The following is a 16,183-nucleotide window of genomic DNA, read 5'->3' as shown; positions in this document are numbered from 1 at the left end:
TGTGTTAAAGGAGAAATCATGGGGTTAATCTTGGGGGCATGATGCTATCAAACATTAAACTCTGATAAGGAAAGAAAGACATGCTGCTGCGTTGCTTTTATTGTTGACACATTAAGTAAAAAAAACAGAAGTGCTCCTTTTCATCTTAAATGTAAAGTAAAAAGTAGGCCTTCAACGAGTAATCTCATTTTAAGGGTGCAGCTTTTGAAAACAAATACCTCACTTCTCATTTCTCACGGTGAAGGAAAATGTGCCTAAGGCTGAGTGAGCAGCTCGTTGGCTACATCATCACCAAACTATGTTTGGCATTTGTGACGAGAAATCACTCACAATGACTCAGTAACTGGTCCTATTGTATGAATACCTTGCTGTGGTAATGTTTCTGTTTGCTTTTACCCAGGGGAGGAAGTCTGATACTATCCTAAAAAGCATCTCTGCTCTACTCCCGTTGTCGGCCCAAAGTCAGGGTTTGTCTGGCCTTTTTTTTTATTTTAAAAAGATGAATCCTGACTTAGTGCACATGTAAATGATGTGGTTAGCTATGTGAAGTAATTATAAGGTGGAAACCCTTCAAAAATATAAGTGTGTCAACCGGCCTGTGTGACTGCATTCCTTTGGAAACATAATTGCAGGTATTCTGTCCACCCTACATCATTCAGCATGACATCAAAATTGTTTGCTGCTTGTGTAGCTCAACTGAGTTAAAACAGTGTGCAAGATGTCAACACAGCACAGAGAAGGTAAAACTGAGGTGCTGTTTGTCTAGGAATTGAAGCATTTTAGCAATCTTGGACAAGTTTTTTTTGATAAAGTTGTACAATTTTTAATTGGTCAACAGAGCACTACAGCAGCATATGTCACACTTACATTGATAAATAAGAGCTTTTAATCTTAAATCAGGGAATATGAAGACAGCTCTGTCTATTAATTGGATTGTGTTGTGTTCATGAGTAATTTCTGATTTCTCTAGAAAGAACTGCCACATTTTTTATTAATCCTCATCTTAAAATGAAGCCAAACAAGTGCACTACTTAGATGATGCTTTGTTTCTCTGCTTATCAAACCCAATTAATCCCAAATAGCTAGGAGAAATGAAATATGGAAACAACAAATAAGAGCTGGAGTCTGGTGAGGTTGAGATGGTTGGGGTTGAGTGGTAAAGGTTGGAAAGTTGGACAGTAGAGAGTAAGATGAGAAAAGACTTAAGATGTGCCCAAAGTTGGGAAAATACTGTGCTATAACAGCCAAAAATAAAACACAATCCATAACCCAAGAACTGAAATCAGTAAATATAGAGCTAAATTAGAAAAAATTCAATATGACGAAAAGAATCTCAATAAGGGGAAAAAAATAATAAACTGTTAAAAAATAATAAAGAAATAAATAAAACAAATGACCTTAATCAAATAGAAAAAAGTGAAATAAAACAAAAATAAACAAGCTAATAACTAAAGATCTTTTGTATACAGTGTATATAGTCTTATATAGCACAAAACACAATAAATGTAAAAAAAAAAAAAAAAAAGATAAAACGATTATTTCGTTCATATTTTTTATATTATACATTTCTATTTTATTTTAATAGTAAATAAAGCTACAGAAGCAATTTGCTAGCTATTAAAAAGTTAGGTGGTCCTTCAAGTAAAATGAGAAGAAACGAACCCCAATGTGTGGTTAGTGAGCAGGACTCTGTTTTTTTTTTTTTCTTTAGCAGTATTTACATTTTGGCAACATTCCCTTAAAAAGATCAAACACACGCACACCTCGTGACAGGAGCCATTCGTTACATTTGTAACTAAACTCACTCATTCACAGAAACTCTGAATCAGTTTAACTGTGAACACAAACCGGGCAGCAGACAGGTCACGTTCGTGGGTCTGGTTTATATTTAACACTGTGCGATAGAGTCGTCAGCACTTTGATCCAGCTCGCTCCAATAACTGGCGCGTCACTTCCTCAGCCCGTGCCCATCCCTTTGGAGGAAAAAAAAAAGAAAAAGAAAACTCACACAGGCGGACGACGGCGAGAAAAAAGAGCGAGGGAAAAGTTGAGAGGGAAGCGAAAGCGAAAAGCCAGATGAAAAAGCTGGAGAGTGGAGAGGGAGCCAACCAAAGACCAGAGTTCACGCTTTAAAGTAAGTTTTTTTCTAAATACTTTACATGTTTTGGTGGCGCCCACACTCAGTTGATAAGCTGAGTTTTACATTGATCCACACGCTTCTCTGATTGGTTTATCAATAGCCGCATCTCCCATTACCAATACTTCTTAGAGCTGTATATTTATCTAAAGAACATTTACTTTGAATTGTTATTGGAAAACTTTGAGGGTTGGGCTTACAGGCCTGCAGCCCCCTCCCCTGCTAAACCCATAACTGCAGCCAAACGTGGAGACTGGCTTCAGTCAGAGTGTATAACATGTTATAAAGGTGACTCGAGAGATTAACAAATATAATGTGCAGTAATGGCTAGCGCTTATTCCATTAATTAGCCCTTCTTTTTAATTAAATAATGTTATAATGATCTCAGCAGGAGCAGGGTTTAATCTAATGTCCACCGGTTGTTTTTAACTTAGAGATCTACTTTTGTAGAAACTGTTTAACCGTGGTTTTGTCTACAAACACCCCTGAGGGCAGAGAAAAGTATGTGCTAACTTTGCATAGTGTTCTTCAAGTACAAGTCTCAGCATGGCCTTCACAGCTGCACCAGTGCCAAAACGCTCACTGGTTTCCCACAATATTGCACAACATGGTGGATTTTCAGACTGGCCTGTCCTATCACTGGAGCCCTCCATTGTACACGTGCTTTTTTAACTTTTTGTTCATTCACTAGTTGTTTTTCTTTTTGTGTCTTCATTCAGGAAGTGCTGTCATAACAAAACAATTGAATAATTCATCCTTCCTTTTAATTTTTGCCTTCTTCCTTCCTTTACCTGCCTTTCTTCACAGTCATGCCACTCCACAAATCATCCCGGGCCTCTCGCCTGGACCCTACCATGATCTCAGCCCCGCTGGGTGATTTTCGTCACACGATGCACATCGGCAGGGGAGGAGACGCCTTTGGCGATACCTCTTTCCTGTCCACTCTTGGCCCGAGTTCACCCAAACCTGACCCGGCGAGTCCTGGGATTGTTTCTTCTTCCTACCACAGTGATCTTAATGCAGATGCACCAGAAAGCCTGCAGAACAATGAGCTTCGGCACTCTGACTCAGTGTCTTCATTAAACCTGGACCTAGACCTGGACCTGGGTCCATCTATGCTTGGAGATGTACTAGGCGTAATGGATGGTTTGGGGCTCCACTCTAATCAGGAGGTAGTGGAAACAAAGCAGGGGAAAGGGGCTGCGGCGATGTCTGTGAACAGGCAGAGAGAGCTGAATGGGAAGAACTTGGCAGAGCATGACGGAATCCAGGTGGAAGACAGCAGGATACCAGATGTGAACGGGATGAAGCTAAAGGGGTTACGACCAAAGGTGAGATTCAGCGATAAACGGGAGGAGATCATTCGTCAGGCATCGGAAGAGGAAGAAAGTCAAGGGTTTGACTTCCAGGAAGAGGATCAGGATCTGGAAGCATGTAATAGCCCAGTGAGGAGTGAGAGCGAGAAAGGCAAAAGTCCAGCTGATGGAGGTGAAATTGAGTTCACCAATCACAATGCAGATTTGCCGCCCAGTCCTGCCTCGTCACAAAGCTCCGAGTATGAAGGGGTCACCCCATTGGACAGGAGGAGGGTTGGCAGCTGCCATTCAGAGACTGATTCAGAGGAGGAGGAGGAGGTGGATGAAGAAGGACGAGGCTACACATTTGAAGATGAGTTTGATGATGAAATCGGTTTATAGGGGATAAACTACACCAACAAATCTTTGCTGTCAAGTAAATCAAATATACTGTATTTTCCTTATTTCATCATTCCTCCACCAAGGACATACCATGTGTGACCAAAGATGTTGATTTGGCCGTGAACCAGATTACGCAAAAAATACAAAGCTGAATGTTATTAAACTTTGCGGAGAGTTGGAACACGAGCAAAGGACATACCAAATGTGGATCCAGATGACCTCGTTTCAAATTACAGAACAGGATGCTGGCCTTGGTGGAGGACTGCGTTCTCAGAGTACCTTTCTTTTTCGGTAGCTTTTGAATGGGAGGTTTAAATACGATATATCTGACTTCAAACTGGATTTTTCAGAACTTAATGAGACGATGTTGCTCAACTGGAAAAGACATTGTTTTTATCTACCAGGGTAACAGATTTGCAGAAGACTTGATATTTGATCAGAAGAAAAAAAAAATCAGTGAGCCGTTTTGGTAATGAAAGTGAAAAGTTTGCGACACTTTGATTTCTTTTCATTCTTGGACGTTTTTGCTTTAGAAATCAAAGCTCAGCGGAAAGTTTGATTGAAGCTAAATTAAACTGCATCGTTAATTAATTTCTTTTGTCTTTGATGTCTTTAAAGGGAGCTATACACTTACATTATTGTACCCTGTGATATACGAGTGTCTTACTACATATTCATCATATTGCATGTTTATTAAAGTCTTTGAAAAGGTCTTCAAAGGGTTGCGAGAGACGGCGTCTATAAATAATTACTGTGAATGTGTCACATTCCAAATCTTACAACGGCTCAGACCAAATGCGACTTGATATCAAAGTGCAGTTATTAGCACAGCTGTTCCTTTAAGGCCGTGGGGCTGGGTTAACACTAAAATGCAAAGACAATCATGTGATTTTAAATCAGGAGCAGCAGTGGAATTGCTATTTTTTTGCTTTTTTGTTGTTGTTGTGTTACTTCATAATGCTGTAAAAGGGAAATACCATTCAACTCATGCTGAAAATGCTGGTTAACACATTCGTTAGCCTGTGGTTTCACAAAGATTACAGTGAAAAGAATAAAGCGACTTCAAAAAGATAGAAACCAGCCTCGGCTTTTGTTTCAAGGAAAGTTGCTGAAAAGCTAAATGCCTGAGATCCAACTATACCAGGTAGCTGCTGGTGAGAGTGAAATTTCACACACATTAATACTGAAATAAACCTGTTTCATTTTATCATTTTCATAATGATTCCATTTATATTAAAGGTTAGAGATGTTTGACAGGAAACTCATTTTTTCCTTTAGCAATTCAAAAAGTAAATGACAGAGCAGTCAAGTTATCAAAAATTTATTTTAAGCATGCAAGTGATGCCTTAAAAAGTTCAAAAGTCTGTAAACATACAGGCTGAAAGTTAAACGGGACCATAATGTGGTGCCTTTGTTGGAAAATAAATGTCAAAGAGCTGAATTATTACATACACAGCTTATTTATATACATTACAAGCTTCTTAGTGCTTGTTACACATGTATCAGTCATGTAAATGCAAAACTATCCATTTGTCTCTAAAACGCACAAACGCTACACGGATATCGTCCTGAACACGTTGAATCCCGACAGAGCCGTGGAGACCATCATGCCCGGCATCTGCGGGTGCCAGTGGATCTCCTTGATCTCAGACTGACCCTGGTGCAGGAACAGCAGCTGAGGGGGAAGGTCCCTGACCGCCTCCACCCTGGCGCCCACGTCGCACGACTCCACAGACAGATCCCACTGGCTGACGATGTCGTCGGCGCCCGAGGCGGCAAACACGCTCGAGTCCACGGGGTTCCACTCCACCGAGGTGATGGGAGCGCTGTGTTGCTTGAAGTTGGCCACGGGACGCCCGGTCTACAGGAACAGGAGAGCAGTGAGGTGTGACAGCTGTTCATACAGTTTCAGCTCAGTGGGGTTTCACTCTGAAAACATACTAGGAGCAACCACTGAACAGAGCAGTTACTGTCATGCTTCAGGCCTGCTTGAAGAACAAAAGGACTGGGTGTGCATCAGAAGGGTGATCTGTGCTCATGTTTTTACCGATGTACACAGAGGTGTCTAAACTCGTCATTATGGGGGAAAGGGTTAAATATGTCGCTCATACGGTGCAACTAGGACTTTGTGTACTGTGAAAGTCTCATTCAGCTCTCTGTAATAAATCATGTAAATGTTTTTTCACCAAATATATTAAAATAGTTTCCTGATTTAGAAGGGAGGCAACAGCTAAAGCTATTATTGTTACACAACTGTACAACTAATGTTAGGTGGGGCCGGAACACTAAGAGGTGAGACAATCTGACAGCACAAGCCTAAAGATTGTTTTCCATTTAACACTAATCGTGGGTCACAGTGACATGTTGGCACACTGATAATAGCTCTGTTATTGTGAGTGCAATGTGTGTTTAATTAGACTTACATAATTATCTTTAGATGTATTGCCTCCATTTATTCTTTTGTACCTTAAACTGTCGCAGATCCCACACTTTCAGGAGTCCATCGTCCCCTCCTGACAGGAGGAATGGTTCGCTCCTGTTCCAGCTGATTACATTGATGTCCGATGAGTGAGCTTCATTGGCTGAGAGCATTGAATTGGGCGGGGCACGGATGTCCCAGATCCGAATAGACTGATCCACTGAACAAGATGCAAAAACCTGGTGAAAGAGAGTCCAGTTACTTTAAAAGTTTACTTTACAATAACTATTAACACAATAAGATCCAACAGCCTTCACAAACAAGGAACTATTTCCTTTTAAGAATTTACTAGGGGAGGGCTCTGGTGGGCTTTGCATGCTTAATGATCCTTACTGCAGCAAGAAATTTTAGACAAGACTGTACAAGTTGAAAAGCCCTGAGAATCCAAAATAAATAAAGAATACTTTCATAAATGCAAACACCCAGTCTTATAGGACGAACATCGACATGTCACAAACTGGTTTGGTGACTAACTGCTGCGCTAAGACTCGCGTAATTTACATAGTTTGGGCTGTAATTTGTTATGTCACAACTCTGTGGTGCCACACAGCAAGTGTTACCATATTCTATTTTTACCACGTGCCATTTAACAGCAAGTTTCCATAATTCTGCTCCGTGACCGCACCCAATTTTTTCAACGAATTACCCACACATCACCAGGGACTTAACCTTAGTGGAAGATACCTAGAAATGTATAGACATCACAATTCTTAAGATTCAGAACAGACACTCCTACTAATGTTACCGCTGCGGTTAAGGGTGCAACAAGCCAGCAAGCACAATCTGCCAAAGTTTGTGCCACTACGTCACCGTTGGTGTACAAACATACTGTAGCTTCTGTAGGCGACCACTGCAGATCTTCCACAGACTTTGTGTGGGAGCTGAAAGGTCGCTGGTCAATCTGCCAGGAAGTCCCCCCCTCCCGCGGCTCCCACACGTGGATGTTTTTCTTGCAGTCCCCGCTGACAAGCCGACCTGTCAACAAAACACAAAACAATTAACATTTTAATCTTTGACAGACATCTATTCAATTCTTTATCTCAGTCAATCGCAGCTTTCAAAGACATTCAAATACATGCAAATAAAAACAACCCGTTTACATGTTTAAGAGGAATTTGTGTTCTTCTTTGTCGGCACTTTAAGGTGGATTTCCTTCCAGCGTTATTCTTATAAAAGCCCACACTGGCATCTTTTCACTAAAACTACTGCACGTTTTTAATCGTAGCTGATCCCTCTCTGACGTATACACCGGTGTCAGCCCTGCAGTGGACAATACTTTTCTGATTCCCGATGACAGGTTTGCACGGGCAGACACAGTTAAGAACATGGGAACAAAAATATCTTGCACAAGGTGGAGACTGTTTTTATCATGTCAATCAGATAATGAAGTAGTCCAGGTGCAATCAGGGACATGGCTGCTTGCACAAAACAATGTTGCCACACAGGGTGAGCTGTTTTGCTTTTCTTTTGTTTTTTCACATCTGTATAGCAGTCTTACAGGATAAGCCTCACATACCAGGTACTTTAGGCGACCAGTCAATTGCAAAGCCTTCAGTCATGTGCCCTGAGAAACTGAAGAGCGCTGCTGCCTCCTTCTGCTGTTTGATGAATGCAGCCATAGCAGCAGAACTGTGGACGGCCTCCAGCTGGGATCGGAGATCAAAGATTTCCACCTGTCCCTTGTCTGACCACACAGCGGCTAATGACTGCTCTCCAACCTGAGTCACCTGGACGCCAAGAAGCAAAATTAGTCGAATCATCAGAGAATTAAGAAAAACTGATGCACAAGATACTGATTTTATTTACTTATAAACGTCTACATACCCTGACTCTGTTAATCCCCCCATAGTGGGGCATCATGGCCAGTTCCATCTGTGGTTTCTTTTCTTCATCCTCCTCCTCTTCATCACTTTCGTCATCGCTGCTCTCTTCCTCCTCTTTGTCCTTCTCTGTTCCATGAAGGTTATACATGCGCATGACCAAAAGTCTGCCAAAAAACAAAAAACTATTAATTAACAATTAATTTATTAGCATTGATTTCTGGGACATACCCCAGTCCAAAAAGAAAAATCAAACTATCCTGCATCAGTGTGCTTCATCTTTGAGTGCTTGAGATTTTCCAATAACCTTTAATTGACCACTGAAGTCTCCACCGAAAGGAGACCTTTCAGGGGAACAGTACGAGAGCTGACATCAGAACAAAACTGAAACTGTGCATCACAGGAAAATCCAAACAACAAACAAATAAAAACAACATTGTGGTGTGGTCTATAGTGAAGAGAGTCAATGCTTTAATGTTAGCATCCAAAAGAATCTTCCTTTAGACATTAAAGAGTTTGCTTTTCTCTGCTATAAACGACACATTTGGTAATGATAACAATAAACATGTACAACAGGAAAAATGGGAAAATAAGGGGAATTTAACATTACTACACATGGAAACGTGGCAATAATGCGATGATTTTGGATGAAAGGACACCTCCTGGGGACACCTGCACAAAGCAGCTTTTTAAATAAGGAATGAAGTTGTTGGAGGTCTTAAATTTAAAGAAATTAAAATCATTTTCAAGTTTTAGTCTTGCCCACTACTCCTGCAATACTGGTCTAATGTAAAAACATCCATCCTCTAATCTAATTAGAGGTCTTGAACCTGAACGAATGTGTTTCTCCTCCTGGCATCCAAGCAGGGATCTTTCACAGGTATTACTTATTGTTACTTATTAAGGTTAATTATGGTTATTTTCGTCTTCTTTCAGCTGCTCCCTTTAGGGGTCGCCACAGCACATCTGCCTCCATCTCTGGCTTCCTCCTCTGTCTCATTAGCCGTCTGCATGTCCTCCTTCACTACATCCGTGAACCTTTTTCTGTGGTCTTCCTCTTTTCCTCCTGCCTGGCAGTTTAGCACCCTCGCTTGTACCTTTCCTTCTTTTTCATTGCCTTCAAGCAGACCTTCCTTACTCCTCCTCCTTTTTCTTTGCCCAGCAGTAGCACAATTTCCTCCAGCTGCCTGTCATTAACCCGGACCTTGACCGGGCCAGTACATAAAAAGCTCTCTTGATAATCTGCATATTTGATTTTCTGAATGCCGTTCCTGATGCAACCCTTAGCCTTTATTCGAGCTTGGGATCAGCACTTGCAGTAACCTGGCTTGTGGCCCACCGTGTCTGGCATTGGTATTCTTTTATTGTTGTATGAATGAGAAAGTGTGAGTGAACAGAGTTTCTACAACATCTACACGTTTGTTTTTATCCCACACTGTGATCAAACTATAGTCAGACTATAGATGACCAACTTAATCTGCTACATAAACTCATTGTCTTAGGACAACTTTGCCATGAATTAGGATAAAAATGCAACTACAAATACCTGTGTTCAGCTCTACTGCTCGGCACATGGCTGCAGCAGAGCTGAGCTGCTGTCGCTTCTAAATGTGGTGAAGCTTAATGCCTGCTTTCAGCTTTTTGAACTCTTTAACTCTCCCTACTCAATACTCCAGAGTAAACAGACCAAGTGCTCACTTTGTGCTACTGATTAGCTGCGTTACAGTGATGTGACTTTTAAAATTAGAGTAAGCCAGCCTTTATTCTGTGAACTGTCCTAGTAATAATAGGGAGAAAAATGGAATATTAATTGTGGCCTCACGGCTAGAAGGTTCAGGGATTTGAACTTCCAACAGACTGGGTGGCGCCGCTCTGTGTTTTCTTTTAGCTCACTTTCTCCTACAGTCGAGCGGCTTACAGTTAACTGGTGACTTAAAGCTGGGTGTGAATATGAGCATGAATAGGTGTCTGTCTCTGTAGCTTACACAGCTAAAAAAACAAAACCACGGAAGTGCCAAAAACTACAGGTGCTCAAACAGTCGCTTCAGGCTAGCCAAAGCATTAAAATGCCCAAATCCAGCCATGAAGCTACCGTGGTTACATCCTGGTCTCTGCAGCCAATCTCTCCCATTATAACAGCTGTACAGGAGTGTGTGTTAATTTAATAACTCACCGACTTGGATTTCATTTGGATGTTTTTCATAACTCTGACTCCCAGCTGTGCCAGGATCAAGCAGCTGCAGCCAGCTGCTGTGTGCCAAACTTGTTCGTGCCCTTTGGCATATTTTTAATAGAACAATCCGCTGTGTGGTATTGAGTGTCCAACAACTGTATGCTTCATTTTTAGGGAGAAAAATTCTAGTATTTGGAACAAATTAGTAGTAAACACATTTAAACCCGCAGGTCTCACAATTCCCCAGCTTGGATAAACTGGAAAGTTACCTCAGGACATCCGGGCTAAAAGCTATACCAAATCAGCATGCATACTCAGACCCCTTGGGAAAAAGGGAGCGGCTCAAAGTACCCAATTAGTAATAATATGGAATTATATTTGTCTGGGAGGGTTGCACACAAATGGATGCAGCTTCCTAACCAAGCTTTTTAGAATTAGTGGAAAACAGTCCAGTCCAACCTCTCACGCAAAAATGAATACGTCCCACTGCAAAAGTGCTTCCCTCTGCTTATGGTTTTTGTACTTGCTCTTGTTAAATTTCAAAAATATCCTTTTGTAATCACTTTACTTAATTAGTCTTGCTCTTAAATAATATTTGCAAGCCATTATTTTATCCTCTGGTGCTGTGTTTGCTCATTTTAACTTTGCCTAAATGTTGTTATGCAACTGCCATCTGAATGCGTCTGCTACGAATAAATATGTATTTAAAAACTGGGGGGATGGGGGGAGTTTATGGGTTTAACTTGCCTCTTGCACAATGTCAGCTGGATAAAATTACTCCAGGCCAAACATGACAGATCACTCTAAAATATATTTGTGAAACTAACCACTGACACCAGTTTAAACGACCAAAATAAACACACGGAGGTGCAGGACATCCGGCGTTATTGAGCAGGACCTTTAAAAATGGTGCTTTCGGATTAAATGCTGAGTGCCGACAGTAATGAAGGTGTGGGTTAAAGGTCAGTGGTCCTGTACCTGTTCTTCAGAGCCGTGTCCGCCTGCGTGCCCGCACAGAGCAGCATGGACAGGGGAAACTGCTCCCTGCTGTCTCCATCTCCATCCCTTAAGATGTCGAAGCTCAGGCATGGAGCACCTGAACATAAACAACAAGGTAACTTAAGCCCAGAGATCCCACATGGTGGAAGCGTGAACTTCATTGGGAGTAATGATGACTTTAACTTGCCTGTCTGGCACTCGTGATACATGCGGTACGCGGAGCGGTCCATCTCCAGCTCCTCCCCGGGCTCAAGCGGCTCGATCCCGGGAACGTACACTTTCTTCTCCTCCTCTCCCTCTGCCCCTTCCTCTTCCATTTCCACCCCTTCGTCCTCATCGCTGCCTGCTTCGTCCATCTCCTCCATCTCGTTTTCCTCCACGGCGTGCTCACCGGGCGCAGACATCTTGGCAGAGGCACGGTGTGGCGTACTTCCGGTGCAGGCAGCGGCCACGTGGTTTAAACGCCGCTCACCCTCCTCACCAGCGGCGCCCCTCTCTCCCTGTTTACGGGAATTCAGCTGACCTCTTTGGCAAAAGAGCCCCTGTTGCCAGGAAAGACCAGGCTTGCAATTGTTTGTCTCACACTGTAAGCCCTGAGGATCACGTGAACATTATTAGCGTGGACACTGTTAGCGTTAGCTACATGGCAAATGTTCTGTCTCCTCCCTGGAAGATAATTAGCCTTTTGCTTAAGAACATTTGGGATCGTGTCCATGCACCGATCAGTAAAGAGTCTTCACCTCTGAGTCATGATTGTGTGATTTAATGAGATTTATTTGAATGTGCTGTATTACATCTTACGCAGCACAGCCTGGTACTGGCAGGGGGCTCAGCAGCCCCTGCACCACTAATGGGAAGTCAGGCTTTGACTCACAGCTACTCACTGGCAATAATTTATAGATAGTTTTGCACTGACTGTATCAGGGTGTTGGGAAACTGCCATAAAAGCTGCTATGCTAAATTCATAAGAATACTTGGGCAATTTCTCTTATACACGTTTGTCTAAGCACGTGGTTCTTTCGTTTACATTTGTGTTTGAATTTCATTATTAAAATTGTGCCAGAGATTCTCTTGAAACCTTCTCTGCTCTTTTAACAAACACTCACATTTAAGAGATTGTGAAACTACTCGGGGGGTTCTGTCAGGACGAAGGTGTTTCTTTCACGTGTAGCTGAGTACAAGTAGAGACAAGTGCTCTTTTATTACTCATCGAGGTCTTTGACAAGAGCCTTAACATCCCGGGCTGTTCTACCACACATTCCTCTGTCATCTGCAACTGATCTCTTAGACTTTTTAGTTATTTAATTTTTTTTTAAACTAAAGCTGCAGAATATATTTGAAGAGTTTCCAGACAAAGGCTGCCTCTTTACAAGAGAATCTACGGTTGAGTTCACACGAATGCAGACTCTTGCAGTTGGAATGCAAGATTAAACACAAAACATAATCTCTTAAAAGCAGCAGGGAGAAAACTGTAAACATATAACTCCGACTGATTAAATACTTTGCTGCTGCAAATAGCAGGACCACACTGCAAAGTTACAAATGCAAATTGGGCAAGAATTGTACCTGTGATTGCTCTGCAACTGTAGTTTTATTAATGTCATAAGTTAGTGCTGATCATAGGCTACAGTATCATTATGCAGGCATTACAGCTGTAATTGGCAGTGCACTGATTTTAACAACTTCATAAACTGTTGAGTTTTTCAGTGTGCCACAGTGCATAATCATTTTTTACAAATGTGGAGAGAAATGACAGTATTTACCTCTAAAATGTGGCGTAAAAGTGTATTTAAATGAAAAAAAAAAGTAAATATGTATATCCCAACACTTAAGCACATTTACTTAAGTAGTCTAACTGTAAATGTACATTCAAAATACTGTAATAAATATAACACAGACTTTGGATACTGGCAAGTTACACCAAAAGCTAACGATGCATATATCTAAATGTCTTTAATTTATTTTTCTGTACAAAAGTAAATACATATACATCCATTTGTAAACAGTGGCAGGCAATGCCCATTAGCAAGAAGAACATAAACCATAGATAGCTTGCTCTAAATAGTGATGCTATTGGATTACATCTGCGATATCACCTCTTACAGAGCGCTGTTGGACGGCGAGACTGGTGGTTTGCTCTAATTTTGTGCATCAGATGTAACACTTGAGTTTCACAAAGCTTACCACACCGAAACACAGAGACAAAAACTTAAGAAAACAGTCATCAGTGCCTATAAAGATATATATAAGACCCTTTTTGACAACTATGGTAGCAAACACCAGTAGAGTCTTAATAATAAGGAGCTCCAAACAAATGCAGAATATGATGGGGGAACCCCACTGGACAGTGGCGGTGTGTCTATAATCCTGCCAGATTTCATATTGTCTACTGCTCTAGTGGTTAAAAGTCTGGCCCTTGATGGGCTGTAGTCCTTCCTTTCAACAGACGGTGGCAAGTTGGGCAGGGTGCATGTTTCAATTGAAGGTGGGCACCCAATTTGAATCCACCGGCTAAAAAGTTCTGATGTTAACTTTAGGAGTTCTTCTGGAGAGGAAGACACCAAGGAGAACTGGGATAAGTCTGTCTCCTCCCGAAACATCTGCAGCAAGGAAACAAGGAAGAGAGATCAGTATTATCAAGACAACAAATCTGACTAACAAAGTCATGTTTGAAACAGCTACTTGATACTGAAGCGAGCAATGTCACGACAAGAAAAAGAGAATACGTACTTCCATGTTTCTGTTCTTGCTAATAATTTTATCCAGTGTCCGTGTAAGTTCCACAACAAGAGAGTGATTTAAGTGTTCCTCCCAGAGGTTTGTCAGGAGCACTTGCCAAGAATCATGGAGGACATACGCAGCAGGGAACACACAACACTGCGAGGAAAAACAGAGCAACACAATAAGCCCAAAATTAGGACTAGCATGTAAAACACATGACAAATCACCGCAAGAACCACACAAGTAACCGTGTTACGAGAGAGGCTGGAGGCCACTTGGGACAACAGACTGTTATTAAACAGAGCATGTGACTTGTTATAGTGGAAGACGACCAAAGAAAAAAAGCAAGTAATTATTCTCTTTAAAAAAAACCCCAAGTGGGCTTCAGGAGAAGGTTAAAATGAACAGGATATATAAGATCTATATGAGCACTTCCTATATAAACAACTCACCGGATCGGTGTCACAGAGCATGTGTCTTGTATATCGATGTACCACATAGTAATCCTTAGGAAACACTGTGCGCTGAAGGAGGGAGAAAAGAGGCAAAGATGAGAAGCCAGATACCCAGAAGGACCACACAGGTCTATATGGACATAGAAGTAAATATTTAGAAACGAAGTAAAGAGAGTTTCACTTACAAAGCCTGCTGAACTCGAATCGATGGTCCCTTTGATATTTTTCACACCTTCCAGGTCAAACTCACATCCACCACATGGGGCAGTTAGTAATGACAGCAACAGTAGAACTGTTGGAGACATGATAAGAGCGAAAGCCACAGAAAACAAGTCACATAATTGCTGGAAACTTTCTGTGGTTTGTAGCTTGTTCAAAGTGCATAGCTACTAAAAAGAACATGACATCATTTCCTGTGTAAATTAGCCATTTCTTTCTTTTTAAAAAAAAAAATAAAACAGCAGGAGACACTGGGCTACGATTGCAACATCTCTAATTTAATTAGGGCACCAGAAATGGCTGTGATGTTTCAAAGTGGCGCAAAAAAACCAACTTTGATTCACCATTTAAATCTCACTATGCATTAACCAGGACTGCTGTTTCACTATAATCCCACAGACATTTAAAAAGGGTGAAAAACAGACAAAAATTTAACATGAAAATAATAGTTTCTCACCTCGCAGTGTCATCGTTTTATCTTGACTGCATGTCCATTTCTCTTGTTGACAGCAGTGACTCTGCAGGCAAGCTTCACTGTCACTCTGTAAAAGGCGAAGCTTCCTCCTGTGGTTTTTTTACAGGTCTTTGAAAGAGCAGGCTTCTGTCTCTTCTTCTTCACTGCTTGATATTTAGTCTTCCTGTTCACATCCCTCAGATCATCCCCTTCTCTTTACTTAGGGTCCTTTGGTACTTTCCATGCACATGCCCCACTTGTCACCTCACATCGACATGCTCTCTCACTTTGGGTTTTCCCACTTGAAGCCAGGGTGGCTGCAGCCTTTCACTTTGAAAGCCTTGTTTTTCTATTTCCCTTTCTAAATCTTTTCTCCTTTCCCTTTCTCACTACTGACCTAGAATTTTCCTGGCCACTCTGTCTCTGTCCCTTAAAAGTGGTTAATGAATAAAGTGCCAGAGCTGACCTCTTCCCCTGGATTTCTCCCTATCCCTCTGTATCCTACTCAGACACAGGCACAGCTCAAAGTGAAAGTGCTCCGCTCAATTCTCCCTTTATGCGTCGGCCACTCCCACAGGCACACGTTTTACCTCACTATTGACTGACCCGTCTCCCTCCCTTCTGCTTCCCACATTCCCCAACACCCCCCCACCCCCACCCCCACCCCCATCCTCCCGCTCCCACCCCCATCCTCCCGCTCCCAACCAGGGCCGAAGAGGCTTAGTTATGCAGTCAGAGCATATGTTTTTCATTTGGATTCTTCCCCACACCTCTCTGCCTGTTGATTCTATCAGTCGCTGTCCCGTAAGTCAGTGCACAGTATCATCCCATTAAGTCATTCATTAACAGTCAGTTTCTTTTAGAAATAAGGATCACATTCATTACATTCCTCGAAGAGCTAACGAGAAAGATTGCAACACTGAATTGCCAGAAGATGCAAGTCATCCCAACATGACTGCTTTCTTTAGTCATTAATGTTAAAATTGGCTTTACAGAGTTGTATGGTATGATTGTGATGATAGCTGTGCA

At 41.7% G+C, this 16,183-nt stretch overlaps 3 protein-coding genes across 3 annotated transcripts; 1 reads left to right on the top strand and 2 right to left on the bottom strand.

Annotated features, from left to right (window-relative positions):
* The first annotated feature begins 1,998 nt into the window (after window positions 1-1,998).
* Window positions 1,999-4,802, top strand: cdc42ep5 (CDC42 effector protein (Rho GTPase binding) 5). The gene is made up of 2 exons (XM_085365563.1): window positions 1,999-2,134; window positions 2,945-4,802. Exon 2 carries the CDS (start codon window positions 2,947-2,949, stop codon window positions 3,832-3,834), a length of 888 nt encoding a protein of 295 aa, XP_085221689.1. The 5' UTR covers window positions 1,999-2,134; window positions 2,945-2,946; the 3' UTR covers window positions 3,835-4,802.
* Window positions 4,803-5,217: 415 nt separating this feature from the next.
* On the bottom strand, window positions 5,218-11,709 carry grwd1 (glutamate-rich WD repeat containing 1). Its single transcript, XM_085365562.1, has 7 exons — window positions 11,493-11,709; window positions 11,285-11,402; window positions 8,138-8,300; window positions 7,830-8,040; window positions 7,143-7,288; window positions 6,301-6,492; window positions 5,218-5,695 (listed from the first exon to the last, which is right to left on the bottom strand). The coding sequence occupies exons 1-7, from the start codon at window positions 11,707-11,709 to the stop codon at window positions 5,387-5,389; spliced, it is 1,356 nt and encodes a 451-aa protein (XP_085221688.1). The 3' UTR covers window positions 5,218-5,386.
* A 1,583-nt stretch (window positions 11,710-13,292) lies between these two features.
* LOC146622955 (uncharacterized) lies at window positions 13,293-15,665 on the bottom strand. The gene is made up of 5 exons (XM_085365561.1): window positions 15,158-15,665; window positions 14,667-14,773; window positions 14,479-14,550; window positions 14,036-14,182; window positions 13,293-13,905 (listed from the first exon to the last, which is right to left on the bottom strand). Exons 1-5 carry the CDS (start codon window positions 15,168-15,170, stop codon window positions 13,570-13,572), a joined length of 675 nt encoding a protein of 224 aa, XP_085221687.1. The 5' UTR covers window positions 15,171-15,665; the 3' UTR covers window positions 13,293-13,569.
* Between the last annotated feature and the right edge of the window lie 518 nt (window positions 15,666-16,183).

The sequence above is a fragment of the Diplotaxodon limnothrissa genome, linkage group LG11, assembly GCF_057381915.1.
Source record: "Diplotaxodon limnothrissa isolate DT_005_m linkage group LG11, D_limnothrissa_male_GT1.1, whole genome shotgun sequence".
NCBI classification, from domain to species: domain Eukaryota; kingdom Metazoa; phylum Chordata; class Actinopteri; order Cichliformes; family Cichlidae; genus Diplotaxodon; species Diplotaxodon limnothrissa.
The sequence above is the reverse complement of the archived record's forward strand: the minus strand, read 5'-3'. Positions and strand labels throughout refer to the sequence as shown.

What these genes read in the sequence shown, in the direction of transcription:
- cdc42ep5 (XM_085365563.1), top strand. Translation starts at nt 2,947, where the DNA reads ATGCCACTCCACAAATCATCCCGGGCCTCTCGCCTGGACCCTACCATG.
- grwd1 (XM_085365562.1), bottom strand. Translation starts at nt 11,709, where the DNA reads ATGTCTGCGCCCGGTGAGCACGCCGTGGAGGAAAACGAGATGGAGGAG. An exon ending in GGTCGCCTACAGAAGCTACA is followed by an intron (nt 6,493 to 7,142) that starts GTATGTTTGTAC and finishes CTCTTTCACCAG; the next exon opens with GTTTTTGCATCTTGTTCAGT. An exon ending in GGGATCTGCGACAGTTTAAG is followed by an intron (nt 5,696 to 6,300) that starts GTACAAAAGAAT and finishes CTGTTCCTGTAG; the next exon opens with ACCGGGCGTCCCGTGGCCAA.
- LOC146622955 (XM_085365561.1), bottom strand. An exon ending in ATTCGAGTTCAGCAGGCTTT is followed by an intron (nt 14,551 to 14,666) that starts GTAAGTGAAACT and finishes TCCCTCCTTCAG; the next exon opens with CGCACAGTGTTTCCTAAGGA. An exon ending in TGCTCTGTGACACCGATCCG is followed by an intron (nt 14,183 to 14,478) that starts GTGAGTTGTTTA and finishes TTTTCCTCGCAG; the next exon opens with TGTTGTGTGTTCCCTGCTGC.